Below are 24,123 nucleotides of genomic sequence, written 5' to 3'. Positions count from 1 at the left end.
CATGTATATTGTAGAATATTTATACTATGTATATATTTTTAAATTCTCACCTGAGGACATTTTTTCCATTGATTTCTAGAGAGTGGAAGGGAGGGGGAAGAGGAGGGGGCAAGAGAGAGAGGGAGACAGAGAACAAAAAACATCTATGTGAGAGAGTGTGCCTCCCTACCAGGGCTGGGGAACCTGCAACCAAGTTTCGATTCCCTTGACTAGGAATCGAACCCAAGACCCTTTGGTCTGAGGGCTGATGCTCTAAACACTGAACCAAACCAAATTGGTCAGGGCTATATATAAAGATTTAAATAAGTTTAAAAAAATCGGTTTCTTTTTTTTTTCTTGTCTATTTTTTTATTCAATCTTTGTTATGGTTGAGATTACACACTTTTGAATTCTACATTTCACTACCTTTCTCCATCATGAACATTTTCATATCATTAAAATTTCTTCATAAACCATTTTTAATGGCATGAATGTAGTATCATAAGGTGCCCATTCATTCTCTCAGGACATTTAGGCTCTTTAGTAGTAAAATGTTATTGGGGTATTTACTATTAAATATCACACTGATGTCGATTCCAAGCTCACAATTCAGATTTGAGGCTCTTGATAAGAGCCCACCATATTGTTTTCCAGAAAGGCTGTCATGAACACCAGGGACCTGCCTCTTCCAGCACTGTCCCCAATAGTTAGTAAAAGTTTGCACAAGAGGTGAAAATGATCTCTCACTATTTTAAATTTGAATTCCTTTGAATATTAGCAAAGTTGCATTTAAAAAAGCATTTGAATTTGGCCTTTTATAGTTTTTCCTATCCAATAGTCTCTTAAAAAAAATATATATATATTGTCAGAGAGCTGGTTTCAGCCCGATCCCGCAGACCAGGCCAAGGAACCTCACTGGTGCACGAATTCGTGCACCAGGCCTCTTGTTTCATATAAATGGAATCATACAGAATGTGTTCTTTTTAAATATATTTTTATTGATTTCAGAGAGGAGGAAGAGAGGAGAGAGAGATAGAAACATCAATGTTTCTATCACCAACAAGTACAATATTTTTTCTTTTCAATTTCCATCTGTTTTCTTTTTCTTTCACATTCTCAAGTTATTTACTACATCATTGATTCAAATGTCTGCACTGAGTCAGATTTACATCTTAGACCACTTCTTTCTGAGGATACTAGGCTGATATCCTCTAAGATATCCTTCTGTTCCCCCTTAGGAAATAATTTTGAGAGATATTTCTCCTCCATATCTTGAAGGTAATGGTTTCTTTTTCTGAGAGCTGAAAAATTCATAGACTACAAAAAAAGCATTAGTCCTTTTCCTGAGATTCACTCTTGCATGGATACAGTAAAAGGACAGACAATACTAAGTGTTGATGAGGAAGCAGAGACATTGGAACCTCATATATTTCTGATGGGAATGTAAACTTACATAGTTTACATTCCCATCAATTCAAACAAAGTCTTATACACACATTTATTCACAATAGTCTACCAACTGATGAATGCCTAGCAAACTGGTAAATTCATACAATGGAATATTACCTGGCCACAAACATGAATGAAGTACTGATACATGCTACAATGTCGATAAACCTTGAGAACATATAAGTGGGTGGAGGCAGGAAAGGGGAGAACGAGGGACATCTGTAATAGTGTCAATAATAAAAAAACACATTATAAGTAAAAGAAATGAGTCACAAAAGAACACATTCTGGCCCTGGCCGGTTTGGCTCAGTCGATGGAGTGTCGGTCGGCCTGTGGACTAAAGGGTCCTGGGTTCGATTCTGATCACATGTCTGGGTTGCAGGCTCGATCCCCAGTAGGGGGCGTGCAGGAGGCAGCCAATGATTCTCTCTCATCATTGATGTTTCTATCTCTCTCCCTCTCCCTTCCTCTCTGAAATCAATAAAAATATATTTAAAAAGAACACATTCTGTATGATTCCATTTATATGAAACAAGAGGCCTGGTGCACGAATTCGTGCACCAGTGAGGTTCCTTGGCCTGGTCTGCGGGATCGGGCTGAAACTGGCTCTCCAACATCCCCCGAGGGGTCCCAGATTGCAAGAGGGGCCGGGGAAGGACTGTGGGAGGGCTCCAGGGCGTGTCTGGCCCATCTCGCTGAGTCCCAATTGGCTGGACCCCAGCAGTAAGCTAAGCTATCGGTCGGAGCATCTGCCCTCTGGTGGTCAGTGCACGTCATAGTGAGTGGTTGAGCAGCCTTAACATATCATTAGCATATTATGCTTTGATTGGTTGAACGGACGACTGGACACATAGCATATTAGGCTTTTATTATATAGGATGTCCAGAATGGGAAAATCTAGAGAGACAGATTAGTAGTAGCTAGTAGATTAATGGTTACCAGGGAATAGAAGGTTGGGGGAGTAAGGGGTAGCTGCTAATGGGTATGGGGTTTCTTTTTAAATGATGAAGTATTCTAGAATTAGTGGCGATGGCTGCATAACCTTGTGACTATACTAAAACCACTGACTTGTAAACTTTTTTAAAAGGGTGAATTTTATGATCTTGAATTAATCTCAATAAAAATTGTTTTTTTTTATTTAAGAAAGAGCAACTTTAGAAGTCTTCAAAATCATTTTTTTTATTTCAGTCTTATTTTGATGTTTACTACTTATGATAAAAACAATTTTCATTCTACATGAGCAAGTTTGCTTATATACTATAAAAAAATTACTTCTTTATTTTAAAAAATGTTACCTGACAGCCATCCTGGTTGATCCACTTGTGCTGCACTTCGTCTCTGGCAGAATCACTGAGGCCAGCATGATAAGCAAGAGCAGGGAGACCGTTCTTCTGTAAGGTGTCAGCCATCGTGTCACATTCTCGCCTGGAGAGGCAGTAAATTATCCCTGAATCATCTGCCAAGAAATGAGGATTTGTAACATAAATAACAGCACAATCTATATTATGTTCTTTAAAACATATGAAACATAAACAGACCTCCATAGTTTTCTTATAGTAGGTAGCAGAATTCAAGCAAGGAGAACTCACGTGCACTGAAAATGTCAGGGTTTGACCTTTAATCCTATCCCTGCATATGACTCCTGAGGTGGACCTGGACAAACCCCGGGCTCTATTCCACACTGGCTAGAAAATGGGAAGGCACCCTTACACAAGTTTTGTTGAAAACAAATGGCAATATGTATCAAAGAGCCCCAGAAATGCTTCTATCTTTGGACTCAGTTTCCTTTTAGAAAACTAATATAGAAAATAAAGCGGTACAAGGACTTACACAAAAAGTTTTATTCAAATTTTAAAAATTAGAAAAATTTTAATGGCCAAAATTAGGAGGCTAAGAAAGGAAATTATAAAATAACATACGGTATAATTGTCAAGTATTTTCTATGTTTTTAAAAAGACATGAGAAAATGCTCAAGATATAAAACAGGTTAAAGATAGAAACACAATCTATAATAATAAAAGTGTAATATGCTAATTAGACCGGATATCCTTCTGGGGCTGCTGCCTTGGCCCTCAGAGCCCCTTGCATGAATTTCGTGCATCGGGCATCTAGTATATATATATTACGTGTACCAGTTAATAATGTGGATTTTTTTCAGTAGATGGAGTTACACATATGTTGATATATATGCGATTTGATATGTATGCTACTTGGTTATACTGACAGCAAGCTTCAAAATTTCATGTCAAATTTGCTGAAGGTGTTAACATCATAGATATTTTTACACTTAAAAATGTTGAATTTCGTGCCAAAAAAAAGAGCAATTGTGGGAAGTTTTAATTCATTACTTTATTTTGAAGAAAAAGTTATCATATACTTCAGGAAGATTATGGTGAATATGCTCTATCTCAAGATACTTGTAAATGCTGCTTTAAACGCTTTAAAAGTGATGATTTCAATGTGAAAGACAGAGAATGTCCAGGTCAACCGAAAAAGTTTGAAAACCAACCATTACAAGCATTATTGGATGAAGATGCATGTCAAACTGCTCAGCAAACAATTTCCAATCGTTTACAAGCAATGGGAAATATTCTAAAGGAAGGAAAATGGGTGCCACATCAACTGAACGAAAGATAAACGGAAAACCAAAAAGTCATCAGTAAAATGTTGCTTCAATGGCACGAAAGAAAGTCTTTTTTTGCATCGGATTGTGACTGGCGATGACAAGTGGATTCATTTTGAGAATCCCAAACGCACAAAATCATGGGTTGATCCAGGTCAACCATCAACATCAACTGCAAGGCCAAATTGCTTCAGAAAGAAGACAATGCTCTGCGTTTGGTGGGATCAGGAAGGTGTGGTGTAGTATGAGCTTCTAAAACCAGGTGAAACCGTTAATACTGATCGCTACCAACAACAAATAATCAATGTGAACCACACTTTGATCATGAAACGACCAGAATGTGCCAGAAGACACGGCAAAGTAATTTTGCTTTATGATGACGCACCATCACACACTTCAAAACCAGTTAAAGACACGTTAAAAGATCTTGCCTGGGAAGTATTAACCCACCCCGTATTCACCAGATCTTGCTTCTTCAGATGAACCACTTGTTCCGATCGATGGTACACGCACTTTCTGAGCAGCACTTCAAAACTGGGAAATTGGGTCTCTGAATGGTTTGCCTCAAAACAAGAAAAGTCCTATTGGGACGGTATCCACAAATTACCTGAAAGATGGGGGAAATGTGTAGCTAGCGATGGACATTACTTTGAATAAAGCACTTCTGGTGTTTCTCTTGAAATTATCTTGTTTTCTTTGATTACAAAATCCGCCATTATTAACCGGTACACCTAGTATATAGTATGCTAATGGACAGAAAAATGCATTCAAAAATTAATGGAAGGAAACAAACCAAAAAGACAACAGTGACTTGTCTTGAGGTGAGGTTTGTCTTTTGCTTCCTTCTTCTTTTTGTTGCTTTCTAAATGTTCTTCAATGATCATGTATTATATTTGTTGTTTTTATGTATTTATTTTTTAAATCAGAAAATAAAGGTACCAAGAAAAAGTCATTTCTCTGTGTCAGAGCCAAAGGTATAGATTTACACACTATTATGCTATTTATATTAGCTGCCAGGGAGAGGGAAATTACTAACTTTTTCATGGTCCATCACTGTGCTGTTTGATTTCTTCAAACCAATATGTATATTAAGTTTTAAAAAATGAAATAAAGATGTTTAACTTCTCCATGGAAAGTGGGTTACATGGGAAACTACCATTAATCTCAGAATCTCATTTTAATTATTATAGTTTAAAGGCAGACACACTTGGGAGAACACAATGAAACAAAGACCTGTATAATTCACACAGATAGAAGCCAGAGTTAAGACACTGAAACCATCCATTATAAAATAGAGATGTAGGAGGAAATATTTAATGTATTTTTTTTTGGTTAGGGTTTATTTTAAAACATTTTTTTATTGTTAGGGTTTATTGTTATCAAACCGAATGAGATTTCACAATATTCAGAACTGAGGGAGTTGAGATATTCTGCTCTATAAATAGCAAATCAGTGCTATCATGAGAAATGTTTCTTATGCAATTTTATATATTCTACTAGAGGCCTGGTGCATGAAATTCATGCACACAGGGGCGGGGGGTTCCTCGGCCCGGCCTGCGCCCTCTTGTAGTCTATGAAGTCCTCGGAAGATGTCCAACTGATGGCTTAGGCCCGCTCCCCAGGGGGAACAGGCCTAAGCTGGCAGTCAGACATCTTTAGCGCTGCCGCCACCACCACTGCGCTCGCCAGCAGTGAGCCCAGCTCCTGCGTTGAGCGTCTGCCCCTGGTGGTCAGTGCACATCATAGCGACCGATCGTCCTGCCGTTTGGTTGATTTGCATATTAGCCTTTTATTATATAAGATTGTGGTACTAAGAAGACATGTATTTATTACTTCTAGACATAATTCATCACATGGCTGTACTCACGTGGGTGATGCTTCCTGATCCATTCTAAGCAATCAAATGCTACCTTTTTAGGCTTCTTTGGTAGCACATAGTATTTCAGATTATGTCTGTTAAAGCTCATGGTAAACCTAAAAGAAGTCCCAAACATAAAATTTTGTTACTATGAGAAAATACAGTTTCAGCCACCTTCAAAAATTAAATGCTGATGTTCCACAAAGCAAACCTAATTATCGAGTTGTGTTAAATTGAATATTGCCCTGGCAGCTTACATAATAGAACAGAGAAATGGAAGTTGGGTTAAGGGCTAACAAAATGAATGGTGACAAGGAGGGAGTGTCTATGGGACTAGCTGACAAGGAGCTACATAATAGAACAGAGAAATGGAAGTTGGGTTAAGGGGCTAACAAAATGAATGGTGACAAGGAGGGAGTTTCTATGGAACTAACTGACAAGGAGCTAGAAGGACTGTGTGGTGCCTTCTATTCCTCTGTTTTACTTTTTTACTGTCCCTCATTAGATTGTGAATTTCTCATTGACGGTAAGAGTGTGTGCCAAGCTTCAGTAGAATCTAGAACAATAGGCATAAAAAATGTTTATTTCCAGGCTGGTGTGGTTCAGTTGTTGAGTGTCGACCCATGAACCAAGAGGCCCCCAGTTCAAATCCCAGTCACAGCACATGCCTGGGTTGCGGGCTTGATCCCCAGTGGGGGGTGTGCAGGAGGCAGCCAATCCATGATGATTCTCTCATCATTGATGTTTCTACCTCTCTCTCCCTCTCCCTTCCTCTTGGAAATCAATTAAAAAAATTATATTATATATATAAAAAACCATAAGAGAAAACATATACGTTTTCCCAAATTTTGACTGTGTACATGAGGGGCTAATTGCCGGGCAACAAACGGTGCGTGGGCCGTTGTACTTTGGCTCTGCGTCCCGGAGAGAATGTGGGTGACGCTGAGACAGATGTGCTCTTCTCTCTCTCTGGTCTTTTGCCCTTGGTATCCCACTTCCTCTCCATTATCTCCTCTCTTGAACTTCAGTCTCTTCTGTGAATTCTTCCCTTTTGTCTCTGAATATGTTCTAAGATCACCAATCCTAAACACAACAGCTTCCCTTGACCCAATACTGTACTGCTGCTGGCATCCCACCTTTCTTTCCCTCCAGTGGCAAGTTTCTGGGAAGACACTTACGCTCCCAACCGACTAACCACACACTCCGTTTCTTCTCATCACTTCTCATCACTTCCATTCTGGCTTTCCCGTTACCATTCCACGGAAATTGTCTTATCAAAGCTTTTACAACTAAAGAACTGTTACAGGATCCTTGGCCTGCAGGGACCCTCCCCTGCCCCAGGGTCCAACATCTCCGCAGGAAGAACAAGTTAAATTTAGAGCACAAAGACCTCCCCATGCCCGGGCTGATGGTGAGGAGGCTGCTATTACAAGGGTGTGAAGATCAGAGGGAGGCAACCACTGGCTCTGTTTTTGTATCTAAATCCAAGCTAGCTGGGTCCAGGTTTTGTTGCCATTGGTAGGATAAATGTGTTTAGTTTTAGGACTAAAGAATGCCACGCTCCTGAAGGGACTGCTGTACAGGTAAGAAGACCACGCAGGAGGCAGTAGTAACCTTCACCTACATTTGTTTTTTGCATTGGTTTCTCAGACCAAATCCTCTCTGACCTCCCAGTCACGCCACATTGGCTATCCTTGCTGAAAACCCATTAGCTCTCACAGTTTTACATTCCCTTCACCTCTCTGATCCCCCCATCTCCATCTTTTCTTCCTTTGCTCACTCCCTAAGTGACAATCACCCCCGCAATGCTAGGCTCTTCTCTTCTTCCCCTACATCATCTTCTTCAGGGACCACACTTTCTTTAAATTGCATCCAAATACCATTCCCAACTTTTGCCTCCAGCTTAGACCTCTTTTCAGATTTCCAGCCCACAATCCAACTTCTTTTCACATAGGTGGTCTAAAACTGCGCATGCGTGCCCCCCAGGAGGTCACAAAGACTTTCTCATCGGGTAAATGGCCTCCACGGCTTTGCTGGCACATACGCCAAAGCCGTGGTTTTCACTGTCCCTGCTCCTGGGCCATAATTGGTACTTGGTAATGCTTATCAAATTGAAGGGATTGAAATAAAAGGGCAACAGATATTAGAATCTGATTCAATAAACCAAGTAAAATTAGGCTTTTATTTTTTGTTGTTGTTAATGCTCACGCAAAATTCAAATCTTGTGTGAATTTTGGGACACCCTTTACCATTCCGAGTCCCAACTTTTGCCTCCAGCTTAGACCTCTTTTCAGATTTCCAGCCCACAATCCAACTTCTTTTCACATAGGTGGTCTAAAACTGGGCATGCATGCCCCCCCCAGGGGGTCACAAAGACTTTCTCAAAGCACAAGAGCAAAGACAATTTTAAAGGAATCAATTTCCAGGTCCTCCACTCTCCATTTTCACATGTAACTTTTGCTAAAAGACTGATCTGAGAATGCACCTGCAGTCTAGGCATCCTGCTGGTTTCTCCTGCCCCATTTTTTCCCTTTCACAATTGTCCTCCCACTTTCTAAAAACAAACAAACGAACCCTACTTTTGACTCATTCTGAACTTTACTACCTTTGACTCATTCTGAACTTTACTACCCTGCACTCTTCCAGATGCAAAAACCTTCAGGACATTAAAAAAAAAAGTCTAGTATGGGTATAGGTCAGCCGTGGGCAAACTACGGCCCGCGGGCCGGATCCGGCCCCTTTGAAATGAATAAAACTAAAAAAAAAAAAAAAAAGACCGTACCTTTTTATGTAATGATGTTTACTTTGAATTTATATTAGTTCACACAAACACTCCATCCATGCTTTTGTTCCGGCCCTCCGGTCCAGTTTAAGAACCCATTGTGGCCCTCGAGTCAAAAAGTTTGCCCACCCCTGGTTTAGGTAAAACTTTCTTTAGTCAAAGAAACTGAAACCGCTGGTGAAGCTTCGTGTTTGTTAAGTGTTTTACATATTTCTGTTAAGGGCAGGGTATGACATCAGGAATGAAGCATTTCAGCCTCTATTGGAATGTTCTGGTTTCAGATACAGAGGAAGGTGGTGGGAGTGAAGATGATTTTTACTTTATGACCGTGCTTCTTCCTTCATCCCTGAAAACTGTCAGAGAATGCATTACTCTGAGTCAAAACCAGCCCTCTTATATCACTTGTACAAGACACTCAGAGCTTTCTTTTAGTGCTTGAAATGGCAGAAGCATGTGTAGCAAGCAGATTGTGGCAAAGAAGGGGGCAGATAAAAGTCTGATGTATTCAAGGACTATTTTGATTGTTCTCGGTTCATTACTTACAATCACTGCCACCGCAAAAGGAACTGCAGTCCTGATAAAATTCTGGCATTAAAAAAAATTGCTCAGGCCTGGCCAGTATTGCTTAGTGGTTTGAGCGTCATCCCATGCACCAGAAAGTCACTGGTTTGATTCCCGGTCAGGGCACATGCCAGGTTGCTGGCTCAATCCCCAGTGGGGGCCGTGTAGGCAGCCAATCAATGTACCTCTTTCATCAATGTTTCTCTCTCCCCCTCTCCCTTCCTCTCTCTCTAAAAATCAATAAAAATGTATTTTAATAAAAAAGAATGGCCTCATTGCCTTTTCCTACGTTTTACACCACACTTTAATATTAGAACAATGTTTCATGCATTAAAAAAAAGCCTGGTCAGTATGGCTCAGTGGTTGAGTGTCAACCCAGGAACCAAGAGGTCGTTGGTTCGATTCCTGGTCAGGGCACACGCCAGGTTGAAGGCTCGATGCGCAGTAGCAGGAGGCAGCCAATCAATGATTCTCTCTCATCATTGATGTTTCTATCTGTCTCTCTTCTCCCTTCCTCTCTCTGAAATCAATAAAAACATATTTTTAAAAATCTGAGTCAAAAAAGAAAGACAGTAGCAATGCAGGTGGGAATGTAAAATGGGCAGGCACTTTGGAAATAGCCTGGCGGTTCTCAAAAGGTAAAAAATAGAGTTAGCACACAACCCAACAATTCCATTCCTCGGTCTATATCCAAGAGTCAGGAAAACACAGGGCCGCACAAGAACTTGTATATGAATGCTCATAACAGCATTACTCATAATAGCCAAAAAAGGTAAACAATCCCAGTGTTGACCAATGAATAACTAAAATGTGATATACCCATAACAATGGAATATTCTTCCGCAATAAACTTTGAAAACATTATGCTAAGTGAAAGAAGCCATATTGGATGATTCTCTTTAAATGAGACTAGAGGCCCAGCGTGCGATCTGGGCCGACCTTCCCCGCTGCCTGCCACATCCGCCGCCACCCACCCCCGGTTCCCAGGCTGGGGGCAGACCCCCTGGTGGTCAGTGCACGTCATTGCCACTGGTCGTTCCGCCATCCGGTCGATCTGCATATTACACTTTCATATATAGAGAGATCCAGAACAGGCAAATCTAAAGACAGAAGGTAGATTGGTGGTTGCCTCGGGCTGCTAGGGGGTGTGAGGGAAAGTGGGATTGACTACTAATGGATATGGGTGCTTTTGCAGGGTGAGGAAAACATTCTAAAATTGATTGTGGTGATGGCTGCACAACTCTGACTACTAAAAACCACTGAATGATACACTTTAAATAGGTGAACTGTATGGCATGTGCATTATATCTCAATAAAACTGATATATTACAAACATTTGGCATAAAATCTGAAATTTTTATTTGTGGCATAATTGAGAAATGTTTACTAATGTAGTCAGACTACTTTTACTAAAAATAAGAAAATGACATCATATTAGGACAGAAAGCTGTAGATCTCAAATCCAATTAAAACCAAAACAAGTATCTCTACAGCAAATAGACTGCTAAAATCCAGCAGATGGGCCGCTAACTAAAAGCAGCATTCCCACAATTTGTTAAAATGAAAAAGATAAGTCTCTCTGATTTTATTACATAGAACAAATTTGACTCGGCCTGCTGGAAAGCAGTATGTTTGGAATTACCAGATATTGTAGTTAGAGGCAGTTCTCATCAAATGACAAATGGGTAACTGAAATGTGGAATGCCCCCAAAATGGAAGATTATTCAGCCATAAAAATGAATGAAGTACTGATACAGGCTACAACATGGAAGTCCCTTGAAAACATTATGCTGAGTGATGGGGAGTGACTGCTTATAAGACCGAGGCTTCTTCTTTGGATGATGAAAATGTTCTAAACTTAGATTTGGGGGATGGTTGAACAATTCTGTGAAAATTCAAAAAACCCAACTAAATTCTAACCTTTAAATGGGTGAATTTTATGGTGTGTCAATTATATCTTAATAGAGATATGATTTTTTAAAAAGAAGTTTGGATTTCATTGTATTTCACTAAGGGAGTTGTTGCCATTAAAATAAAAAATATTATCGGGTCCAGGGTGTCAAACTCATGTGATTTTAAGTGATGTGTTAGGAAATGGAATCAATTTGTGCTCAGCTCGTGTTGCTTTTGGATCTGAAATACTTGTCATGAGGATATGTACTAGTTTATGTGCATTATAAACAGTCAAAATTTTCTTTTTTTATATATAAGAAAATAAGTCTCATGCGGCTGATTGGTTTGGCAATGAAAACTGGATTTGCCAATTAGGTTACATGGTAGTCATTTCCCATTATTTGAAAGAGCTAATCAGTAGCCACAAAGTTTTGACAAAATTAATTTAAAAGCATATCACAGAATAAAAAAATATTTCAAAAATAGATTAGGAAAGGTCTTCAGAATATATTGGATATAAGGTTCATTTATGTGAAACAGCAACAATATTTAATAGTCATTGGGTAAGTCTTGGTAAGGCATTTTTTAGGGTATATTTCCCAGAAAAAGTAAAGTGAGTAACTTATTTTAATAGTCATTGGGTAAGTCTTGGTAAGGCATTTTTTTAGGGTATATTTCCCAGAAAAAGTGAAGTGAGTAACTAATGATCTGACTTATTTTTGCCAGTCACATGGTTTATAAATCTTTGCTTTCAACAAAATTTGGAGGACTTAATTGAGTTGTCGGTTGAAATATCATTAAAAATAATTTTTCATGACAGATCATTATGTAATTTTGGCATATGTGTCAGAGGGAATTCAAATAATTGAGTGTCATTACTACAATAAAATGCTTCCCATTCCCATCCACGTTTTTGCAAGCAATGTTTCTCAATGCTTACATTTATAAAAGAAATTTAAGCCACCCGGCCAGCATGGCTCAGTAGTTGAGCATCGACCTATGAACTAGGAGGTTCAGTTCCCTGTCAGAGTACATGCCCAGGTTGAGGGTTCAGTCCTCAGTGTGGGACTTGTAGGAGGCAGCCAATCAATGATCCTCTCTCATCATTGATGTTTCTATCTCTCTCTCACTCTTCCTTCCTCTCTGAAATCAATTATATAAATAAACTAGAGGCCCAATGCACAAAATTCGTGCAAGGGGCTCTGAGGGCTAAGGCGGCTGCTGCCTCGCCCCAGGGCCCTCGCAGCCCCGGCTTTGTCCAGAAGGTCGTCTGGAATGTCATCCAGAAGACTGTTTGGCCATCTGGTCTAATTAGCATATTACCCTTTTATTATTATAGATTTGAGCCAACTGAATCCATCCACAGATATATGAACTAATTGGGAGGGGGAAAAGTCTTATCTTTATTTAAAGTTACACATTCTCAATCAAAATTTATGCTTAAGAAATTTAAAGAATATATTTGAACTGTGCTCACAGCCATCGCCACGCTGCCATCATAAATGCCAGCCAGCCTCTAGCACTAGGGCTCCAGTCCGAGGAGAAGGGGGGTTAAGTAAGGAGTTCTCTACACCATGGCTCTCACAAAGAGGACTGCCCACAAATCAACCCGTGGTAACATACCATGGAAGCAACTGGCTACCAAAGCCACTAGCAAGAGTGTGCCCTCGACGGGAGAGGTAAAGAAACCTTATCGTTACAGGCCTGGTACTATGGCACTCTGTGAAATTAGAGCTTATCGGAAGTCCACTGAACTTCTGATTCGCAAACTTCCCTTTCAGCGTCTGGTGTGAGAAATTGCTCAGGACTTCAAAACAGATGTGCGCTTCCAGCATGTAGCGATTTGGTGCTTCGCAGGAGGCGCGAGGCCTATCTGGTTGGCCTTTTGAAGACACCAACCTACCCATGCCAAACGTGTAACAATTATGCCAACAGACCCCCACCCAACACACTGCAAACGTGGAGAATGTGCTTAAGAACCCACCATGATGGGAAATATTTCATTCTTTAAAAAAAATTCTCCTCTTCCTGTTATTGGTAGCTCTGAAAGTTAGATATTTTCTTTCCCTGGGGTCGAAAGGTACCCCTAAGTATATGACTGCTAGCGGAAAACAGGGGACAGAAATCAGGTATTGGCAGTTTTCCATTTTCATTTGTGTGTGAATTTTTTTTAATGTAAATGCTGGGACATAAAGCATTCATGCAAGTGAAAATGTTTCAGTGAAAAAGTTTCAGCAGTTCAACTTTGTTAGTTAAATGTTTCTGGACAATGCCAACATTTGGATTTTTAAAAAATAAGACAATTTCTTATTGATGGCAACTAAATGGTGTTTGTAGCATTTTTATGATAAAGTAGATTCCATCCATTCACTCTACTTTTCTAAGTTTCCTACAGGCAAGCACATGTTTAAATGTGGTCTGTGTTATTCCTGTAAGTTTGCTATTAAAGTACATTAAACTTTAAAATATATACATATTTGTAAGCTATTCTGATTAGTTATGTGCTACTAATAATTACAGTAATTCAATTTGGAAAAAAATTTCGGTATAAGAAATTTAAAAACAATTCTTAATATATAAACATTTTTTTTTTTTTTGCATATAAGTATGATACAATAAGCAACAAGACTTCATGCGCCCTAGCTGGTTTGGCTCAGTGGATAGAGTGTCAGCGTGGGGACCGAAGGGTCCTGGGCTCCATTCCGGCCAAGGGTACATGCCCAGGTTGAGGGTTCAATCCCTAGTAGGGGGCATGCAGGAGGCAGCCGATCAATGATTCTCTCTCATCATTGATGTTTCTAGCTCTCTATCCCTCTCCTTTCCTCTCTGAAATCAATAAAAATATATTAAAAAAAGAGACTTCATGCATAAAAATATATTGCCTTAGAATAAAATTCTATAGGAAACTGAAAGAGAAATATGTGCTCAAAGAGAAAAAGGAAAAATGTAAAATATCTGTTAAAGAGGTAAAAAATTTTTAATGTGTTTTGCAAGTGGATGATGTAGGTACAGAACTGCTCTCATATATTAATATTCTACAGAATACATTCTTTCCGTTTAGGTAACAATTTTGTTTTAAAATGTTAAAATAGACCACATTTTCTTTATTTAAATTCATGTTGAAAAATTTCAGATGTCAGGTTAAAAATGTACAAGTGGTACAGCTTTTCAAAATTCTTTTAGGAGGCACATGTCCAAAGAAAGTATGAAGACATCAAGATCTAAAATTAAATTCCTTATCCATTCCTTCTAATCTTCTACCCTCCTGCTAGTTCCATTTCCAGCTATCATCAATGGAACTAGCCACCTGCACCAGAAACTGGTATAAACTTTCACTATGTCCATATTTCTTACCCCATCAGTTGCCAGTCTTGTTGATTCTACTGTTTTATCTCTTGACTCTGTCCCCACCTTCCTTTTCTACTGTTGCCACTATCATCATCTCTCTCTTAAATGGCTGCACTAGGGTTCCTAAAGGGCTGTCCTGCCTCTAAACTGTCCCTCCACTCCATCTTCTATCCACTGCCAGGGTGAGGAAAACATTTTAACCAAAAAAGCCAAAACGTAATAGCCAAACAGCTCCAATCAAGCCACCTCCCAGGTGAATGTGCCTATAAGACAAATCCAATACTTGAGCAGTATGATATGCAAGACCCTCTATGATCTGGCCTCAAGCAACCTTTCCAGGGTTATCCCTTCTCTTTATTTCTCCACTTATCCTATGGATTATTCACCATTCCTCAGGCCTGACCTGTATTTTCTTTTTTTTTTTTCTTTAAATACATATTTTTATTGGTTTCAGAGAGGAAGGGAGAGGGAGAGAGAGATAGAAACATCAATGATGAGAGAGAATCATTGATCGGCTGCCACCTGCACCCCCACCCTGGGGATAGAGCCTGCAACCCGGGCATGTGCCCTCGACTAGAATCGAACCCCGGACCCTTCAGTCCACAGGCCGACGCTCTATCCACTGAGCCAAACCAGCTAGGGCCTGACCTGTATTTTCACACCAAAAACTTCAGCCCTGAATTCTCACTTTTCTTCTGTTAAAATGCCACTCACATCTAGTAGGATGAATACAGTAAAAAAGACATACGGTAACAAGTGTTAGTGTGGATGTGGAAAAACTGCCACCCTCACACACGGCTAAAGGTAATGTGAAATGGTGCAGATGTCTTGAAAACCAACCTGGCAGTTCTTTAAAAGGTCAAATGTAGAGTTACCATATGGCCCAACAATTCTTCCCCTAGATATATGTCCCAGAGAAATAAAAACACATGTCCACATGACAACTTGTACACAAATGCTCATAGCATTATTCCTAATGGCCAAAAAATAGAAACAACTCAAATATTCACCCCATGACGAATAAATAAAACGCAGATTATCCATACAATGGGACAGTTGTCAATAAGAAAGAAGTACTGATACATGCTACAACATGGATGAACCTTGAAAACATGATGGTAAGTGAAAAAGGGCACTCATAAAAGGCAACAGAGTATATGATTCTATTTAAATGAAATGTCCAGGACAGGCAAAAATCTAGAGATAGAAAGCCGATAAGCGGTTGTCTAGAGCTGGGAAGGTGGAGGATGCTGGCAATTAACTGCTAATGTGTATGGAGTTTCTTTTAAGGGAGACAAAAATGTTCTAAAATTAGATAGTGGTGGGACTGCACAACCCTGTGAATAAACTAAAAAAATAAAAAATTTTAAAAATCACAGAATTATATACTTTAAATAGGTGAATTTTTAGATATTGACATTATAACTCAATAAAGATGTTTAAAATTTTTAAAAGACCACTCAACCTACAAAACCCACTTCTTTGATAAAACTCTGTCTGACCCCTCTTCACTAATAGTTGTTACTTTGGGTTATAGTTCATCTTGGCTTTCTGAGTTGATGCAGTAATAATTTACACTTCTAATCACCACTGACTTCATTCTGCAATTTGGAGAGAATTTAAAGGGTGCTGAAAACAGATTGTTTGGGTTTAAGTTCTTACTCCAGCGCTCGCTAGGTATGTGACCTTGTTCAAGTTGTTTAATTGCTGTGCCTGTTTCCTCATCCATAAAGTGAGAAAAATGGGAGGATCTACTTCATAAGACTTTTGTGTGGATGAGTTAATACATAAAATGCCAACAATAGTGCCCTGCACACTGTAGAGGCTAGATGTGTAAAAGTGTTAGCTGTTATTACTGTTGTATTATTACATTATTATTGTTGTATTAAACTGTCCATATGTTTGTCTCTTCCTCAGTTCGTATTTCTCGGTCCTAAGCTAAGGGAAAGGGAAAGTTTATTATCCATCTTTGTATTTTCCAAAGAGGAAGAATAACATCATAGACGAGCATAAGGAGAGGAGCATGGGGGCCATGGCTCCAAACCTTAGGATAACTGCCTTCTTCAGGGTCATGACTCATCAGCAGTTGGGCAAATTGAATGCAAACAAAGGGCTTACTGGCAGAAAAGAAGAGCAGGCAAAAATGTATCAGAAAGTGTTCATTAAAATTTTGTACTTCCACTAAGAAATTTAAACCTTCCCAAATATAGAAGTACCAAATATATTAAAGAGTCAACAGACTTGCCCAAATTTTCACATTTTACCCACATTTACCCAAATTCCTCCATATGTTTCATTTATTCATTCTTAACAAGTGCCAATTATGCACCGGGCACCACATGCTAGACTCAGGAAATGTATAATCTATTGCTTTTGCAAGGAGATCTCCTCACACTACTAGGAAAAGACGTTAAAGGTGTCTGCTTCTAACTATATTTGTGCAATGTTTACTCAAGCAAAATGACAAATTCTATACTTAACAAAAAGTTATTCAAAAGGTGAATTGAGCCCAGTCAGTGTGGCTCAGTGGTTGAGGGTCGACCTAAGAACCAGGAGGTCACAGTTTGATTTCCCGTCAGGACACATGCCTGGGTTGCAGGCTTGATCCCCAGTAGGGGCATGCAGGAGGCAGCTGATCAATGATTCTCTCTCATCACTGATGTTTCTATCTCTCTATCCCTCTCCCTTCCTCTCTGAAATCAATATATATATAGAAAAGGCGAATCGAACTGAATTTATATGATTTAACTGTCGGGCATCTAGAAAAGTAATATTACTGATCAAAAAGAAGAGTAGATTGCTTCTGGCATAAATTGAGGGAAGAAAGCTAAAAATATTGCCTATCTAAAAAAAGAAAAAGCTTTCACAGACCAACATAGTACTTGTAGAAGCAAATTTCTAGTATGCAGGTTATTCACTAAAACCTAAAGTATGACACCTTAACTATCATGTAATGTTTATCAATTATGGAAGCAAAATATACTTCTCCTCAATTTTATACAAACTCCCCTCTGCAAGTGAAATCACACACAAAAAACTGAGTACTTGGAAATTCTTGCACTCAAGAACGCCAGTTTAGCCCTGGCCGTTAGAGCGTCAGTGCTTAGAGCATCAGCCCAAGGACCAAAGGGTCCAGGTTCAATTCCCAGTCAAGGGCATGTACATGGGTTGCAGGCCCGAACCCAGCCACATTGATGTTTCTCTCTCTCTCTATCCCCCCTCCCTCCCTTCCACTCCCTTTAAAAATCAATGTATCCACGGGTGCGGATTAACAAAAACAAACGCACGCCAGTTTAATCTGCAAAGGTCTTTGTAGCTACCTTAATCTCATGACCCCTCATATCCTTCATGTGGCACTTCCAGTTCTTCTTATAACCCACTAAGAGATGCTGCTATTGTTTTTACCATATTTATAGAGCCAGCTTATTCTCTATTTCCAAATGAACAAAAGGTGTACTTAAAAAAAAATCACCCCAATATATTAGTCATTCCTTCAGGCTTTCCTCAAACTCAAACACCCATTAACAAATTGGAAGGAAGAAATATTGTAACCTTGGTACACAGTAGCTGTTAAGTAATTATTTGCTGAGTGAATGAACCTATCAGAGAATGCGCTTGTGTCTACAAACTCATGCAGAGATACAAACTAATCCAGTACACCCTATATATGTGGGGCATTTTACTGTTGTGGTTTTTATCATTGAATAATTATGGATTTGGTGCCAATAAGAAGCCCTTTGCTGTTGAGATGGAAACAAAGTAAAAAAAGCTGTTATACATAGTTTCTGGACTATTTTCAGCATTCTGGGTGTCATTGGGACTCCAGAGAAAAAGGACAAAGCAGGGTCATTGGTTCATTGCATGATGTATATTCTAGGATGTATGGGAGCCAAAATCAGGTAAATAAAAGCTAATGTATTACTGGGACGATCCCAGGGCTAACAGGAACAGCATGAACTTTATCCCTACTTACAAAATAGGTAACGAGAGAAAGTTTTCATTTCAGTAAGTGAAGAAAAGCCCTTAGGGCCCTGGTTCCCAAATTTTGCTATATATTGTAATCACCTGGGGATTTTCTTTTTAAAGGCGTTAGCAGTACTGCCCTCACTGCATGCTAATTGGACAGTAACGCCACCCCAAGAAAAGGATAGTTCACTTGGGGATTTTTAAAAACCTACTGGTTTCCAGCCCCAAAATTCTGAGCTAATTGGCATCAGGCATAACCTGGGCACTGGGATTTTCAAAGCTCCATAGATTATTATAATATGTAGCAAACTGCCCCAGGGTTCGAAATGCATGGCACTGGGATTTTCAAAGCTCCATAGATTATTATAATGTGTAGCAAATTGAGAACCACTGCCCCAGGGTTCGAAATGCACGACTTTCAACAACTTACACCTGAGGCCTGAGGATCTTCAGCTGAGTGAGGATGTCCTTCTGCACCCTGGGGTTAGCTGTGGCAGTGAGAGCCATCACTGGAACAGAGGGAAACTTCTGGCGAAGCATATTCATTCTTTTGTAATCCTGACGAAAATCATGTCCCCACTAGTTGAGAGAAAGACCCGCTTTTCAGACCATTTGAATGTTTCGTTTACACAAAGCAAATACTGCTCACCACATTCAGAGCCACCTCAGTGAAATAGAATATTCTTCAGTGAAATAGAATAATTCACCCAATGTTTTTTTCTCTCTTTAGTTCTGAAAATATTTATACTGTTGGCGGTATATATTTATCAATATTTCAAGACATAAAAAATAGCATTTACCTGACTGACACAATGTGCTTCATCAATAACAAACCTTGCCAAGAGCTTTCTCTCATACAGATTCTCCAGGGTAGAAATCAGCCTGTTACTTGCACAGACCTAGGTCAAAAATGGATTCATTAGACATTTAAAAAGATTTATAAACATCACCTCACCTCAAGGATTCTGTTGTCTTTAAGTTCCACTGCAACTTAAGCTCCATTAAAACCTTCAGAGAAAACTGGTTCTTATTCCATTACTAGAGGCCCAATACACGAAATTCGTGCAAGAGTAGGCCTTCACAGCCCCAGCTGCCCGGCGGCCCCGCCCTCCACCCCCCGCCCCGCCCACTGGTCATTTTGGAAGGTCGTTCAGCCATCAGGTCTAATTAGCATATTAGCTCTTTATTATATAGGATATGAAGAGAATTAGCAGAAGTGATAGAAAATAGCAGAGACATTTTAGGATGTTTAGCAAACAGTTATGTATCAGGTCAGTGGTTCTAAAACTTTGGACCTCAGCATACCTGAGGGCCATGTTTACACTGGGAACAGTGCTATGGATACGTTACTTGCATGCTTGTTACTTGGGGAGGGGGATACACACACACACACACACATATATATATACATATTGTATGTATGTATATATTTCATAGCTCTGTCCATGACAGGGCCTAGAAGCAATGGCATTCTAGTATTAACGACCACATCTGGAACGTGCATCTTAACAGGCATGTCAAAAGGACACAGAGGCCAGTTTGATGAAGGTCTCCCATTGGCCAAATTAGAACATCAAATTACATACAAAAATAGATGCTAGCCGACTATATAAGTTAAAATTCCATAATTTCTTACTAATATAAGTAAATATATAGGTAAAAGGGAAAGCTATTTGTTATAGTAAAATGCCGACTAATTAGAAAAATCATCATTTGGCAGCCACTATAGTGATAACTAAAGGGGAATCATCAATGGATGATAAAACTATTAGGTAAAAGTCTGATGAATAACAGGTTATTTACACAGTTTCAGAATATCCCACAACAATTATCTACTATTACAAAGGCAGAAAATAACCAAAAAAACTTACATTTATGACAAAAAAAAGAGAAAAAAGTAATTTTACAGTGAAGAAGTCTGGCAGACACCACCTTACCTAGGTGACTAGGTTAACTAACATCACCAATAATAGAATGAACTGACATCAAATGCCTCCTGATAGGATGCACTGAGAACTTATCACCACTTCTGATGTGCCTGCCAAGATGAATAACTTGAATCTAATCACTAGGAAACATAAGATAAACTTAAATTGAGGGACAGTTCTCAAAATAACTGGCCTTCACTCTTCAAAAGTATCAAAATTGCCCTAGCCAGTTTGGCTCAGTGGATAGAGCATCAACCTGCAGACTAAAGGGTCCCAGGTTCAGTTCTGGTCAAGGGCACATGCCCGGGTTGCTGGCTCGATCCCTAGTGGAGAGCGTGCAGGAGGCAGCCAATCAATGATTCTCTCTCATCATTGATGTTTCTATCTCTCTCTCTCCTTCTCCCTTCCTCTCTGAAATTAATAAAAATATATTTTAAAAAATTGTCAAAATCATGAAAGACAAATTATTTAAAGAGATATGACAACTAAATGCATATTCTAAGAATTTCTTTTGCTATAATGGACATTATTAGGACAACTAGTGAAATTGAAGTTCATAGACTAAATAATAGTGTTGTATCAATGAAAACTTTCTGATTTTGATCATTATACTGTTATGCAAGAGAATTCCTTGTTTTTATGAAATGCATGGCGAAGTATTTAAGGTTAAAAGGATATATCATGTCTACAACTTACTTTCAAATATTAAAAAAAATAGAATGATAAAGCAATCACAGTAAAAGTTAACATTTGTAGTTTCTGGGTGAAAGTCATACAGGAATTATTGCACTATACTGTATATCAGAAATATGTCAAAATTGAAAAATGTATGTATTCTAGTGAGCTTTTAGGAGATAAAAGAAAAAATATATTGGTCTCCACCCCAGTGTCTGGCACAGAGCTCCTGAAATCCTTGCAATTGCCTAAGTGATAAGAGCGCTAGGAGCATCTTTTTACTCCAGAGTCGAGTCTGGGGGGATCCTAGGTGGGGGCTGGTCACCACCAAGACCAAGCCATGATTAGAACCTTGGAATTTGCAGCGCCACCCCGCATCCTCCAGACAGGGGGAGAAGGGCTAGAAATAGATTTAATAATTGATCGTGCTTGCATGGGGGGAGCCTAAATCAAATCCCCAAAGCATGGGACTCAGAGTTTCCGGGTTGGCAAACACATCCACACCAGGAGGGTGACACCCCCAACTGCATGAGGACAGAAGCTCCTATGCTCTGGACCTCCCCAGACCTCACCCAGCATTTTTCTTCATCTGGCTGTTCGTCTGTATCTTTATCATGTCCTTTAGTAAACTGGTGAACTTAAGCATTGCCCTGAGTTCTACGGGCTGCTATAGCAAATTAATGGGAACTGAGAAGGGAGTCATAAGAACTTCTGATTTATAGCCAAATCAGAGAAGTTATGGGTGACCTGGATGGAAACAATCGTGTTGGACTGAGCCCTTAACCTGTGGGACTTGACACTATCTCTGGGTAGGCAATGTCAGAATTGAGTTAAATTATAGGACAATCGGCCGGTGTCACAAGAATTGCTTGGTGTAAGGAAAAAACCTCCACACACTGGATGAGCAGAAGGAAGTATTCTATGTGAGGAATAAAGGAGAGGAACAGAGGAGGGAAAGGCTGGGTTTTCCATACTCAAGAGGGAGAACTGAATTGTTTCACTAACACAGCTCTAATGTCATTTTTTAAAATAATGATAAAATACAAACCTTCTCTGGAGTAACATACAGAAGTTTTATAATTGGGTCTTTTTTTGATAACTGGAGGTAAATACTTGTAGCTTCTGAGTCGGTCTTATCACCTGTCAGATATGTAGCTGGAATCTAAGTATTAAAGTAGTAAACAATGTAAATTTTACACATTAATCTGATTTAAGCTTATATTTACCCTTAGCTTTTATAAATATTTTATAAGTTACATGTCAAACCTATCAGAGGAAAGATAATCTCAATGTAATAAAAATAACAATAAGGCCCTAGCCGATTTGGCACAGTGGATGGAGCATCGGCCTGCGGACTGAAGGGTTCCAGGTTCGATTCTGGTCAAGGGCATGTACCTTGGTTGCAGGCACATCCCCAGTGGGGAGTGTGCAGGAGGCAGCTGAATCGATGTTTCTCTCTCATCGATGTTTCTAACTCTCTATCCCTCTCCCTTCCTCTCTGTAAAAAATCAATAAAATATATTTTAAAAAAGTAACATTAAGTACATAGTACATTTTTTAAAAACCCTTACTAACTACAATTTAAAATATTCTTCTCATTGATTAATTCTTTTTCTTTTTTCGCTTTCCTTTACTTCCTTTGCTTTTCATGTTTGTAAGTAATATAAATATGAATTCAGCATCCAAAAGATCCAGTCCTAATGTATAGGTACATTCTTTTTTAGGTAAATGTGTATTTAGGGTTTTAATGGGTAACAGTGATGCAAGGGCCATAACATCGGGACTGACTTAACAACGGCTATCATCACTGCACTAAGACATTCTTTGGAAGAAGAATCAAACCAGCAGTCTTGTTGAAAAAGGTAGTGGCGCCCTAGCCTGTTTGGCTTAGTGGATAGAGCGTCAGCCTGCAGACTGAAGGGTCCCAGGTTCAATTCTGGTCAAGGGCACATGCCCGGGTTGCTGGCTGGATCCCCAGTAGGGGGCGTACAAGAGGCAACTGATCAATGATTCTCATCATTGATGTTTCTATCTCTCTTTCTCCCTCTCCCTTCCTCTCTGAAATAAAAAAAGAAAAAGAAATCCAACATAAAAAAAAGGAAAAAGGTAGTGGCTCATAACCCTGAAAATAATTGTTTGATCACAATATGCAGGATTTAGTAGAATAAATCCATATACTACTGTAATCTCAGCCAGGAGGAAAAAGGACACACGTGTGGGTATGTGCATGTGTATGCATTTTAAGACGTTAAGGGAGTAAGATAAGAACTATGCTGATCTGGCAGTAATAAAAAAAAAACACCTTTCATATTAAATAAAAAAAATTTTATATCAGCAAAGTACAAGTTAAAAGTTCTTACTAAAATACATTATCCTAGAATAAAATCAGATGGAAGGTTATCTGTATGAGAATTTTCAGACTTGAGCTTAAATGTACAACTTAATGTAATAGCTATACTTCATTCTTATAATTCACAAACTAATAAAAAGGCAGCCCAGAGTACTAAAATATAATTATTTTTAAGTTACATTTTTATGAGCATTTTTATTGTAATTGGTAGAATTTTGTTTTTAACTTACATCCAATGAAGTCAGCTTTTGGACTTGATCTACGATAAGTGACCTCAAGGGAGAAATGACAATCGTGACCCCAGGAGAAACACAGGCAGGGAGCTGGTAACACAGGCTTTTACCACCTCCTGAAAGAGAGATGACAAAGAAATACCTGTCAGGTCCTATCTTGAGAGCATGAAGGCAAAAGTTACAAAGTAAACCACACACAATATTTAAGATAATTAACAGAATACCAAGTGATATTCCCTGTGGTGCCACAATTTGCCATATTCAAATGAGTCAAAATACTTAGACAATTTAAATGTGTAAAGATTATCTTTCAGGACATCTCATGTAGGTACATATGATAGCAAAAGCAAGAATCAGGGCGGAAAGCTTAAATGCAATAGAATTGCTCTAGAAGTCTACTTGGGAAATCCAAATGCAGTATAAGAGGCACTCCAGTTATGATTCTAGGATTAAAATAATTATTTATTTTAATAAAAGG

General features: G+C 39.1%; 1 protein-coding gene across 1 annotated transcript in view; it reads right to left on the bottom strand.

Moving 5' to 3' along the window:
• BLM (Bloom syndrome, RecQ helicase-like) overlaps positions 1-24,123 on the bottom strand; it is a 75,475-nt gene that overhangs the window by 25,055 nt on the left and 26,297 nt on the right. Inside the window, exons 9-14 of the mRNA XM_005878480.2 lie at positions 23,643-23,761; positions 22,111-22,224; positions 19,260-19,358; positions 18,890-19,038; positions 5,919-6,025; positions 2,724-2,884 (exon numbers count right to left, since the gene is read on the bottom strand). Coding sequence (XP_005878542.1) covers positions 2,724-2,884; positions 5,919-6,025; positions 18,890-19,038; positions 19,260-19,358; positions 22,111-22,224; positions 23,643-23,761 — 749 coding nt within the window. The remainder of the gene's footprint in view (positions 1-2,723; positions 2,885-5,918; positions 6,026-18,889; positions 19,039-19,259; positions 19,359-22,110; positions 22,225-23,642; positions 23,762-24,123) is intronic.

This window comes from Myotis brandtii, unplaced genomic scaffold, assembly GCF_000412655.1.
Source record: "Myotis brandtii unplaced genomic scaffold, ASM41265v1 scaffold561, whole genome shotgun sequence".
Lineage (NCBI taxonomy): Eukaryota > Metazoa > Chordata > Mammalia > Chiroptera > Vespertilionidae > Myotis > Myotis brandtii.
This window is presented reverse-complemented; position numbering and strand designations above follow the sequence as displayed.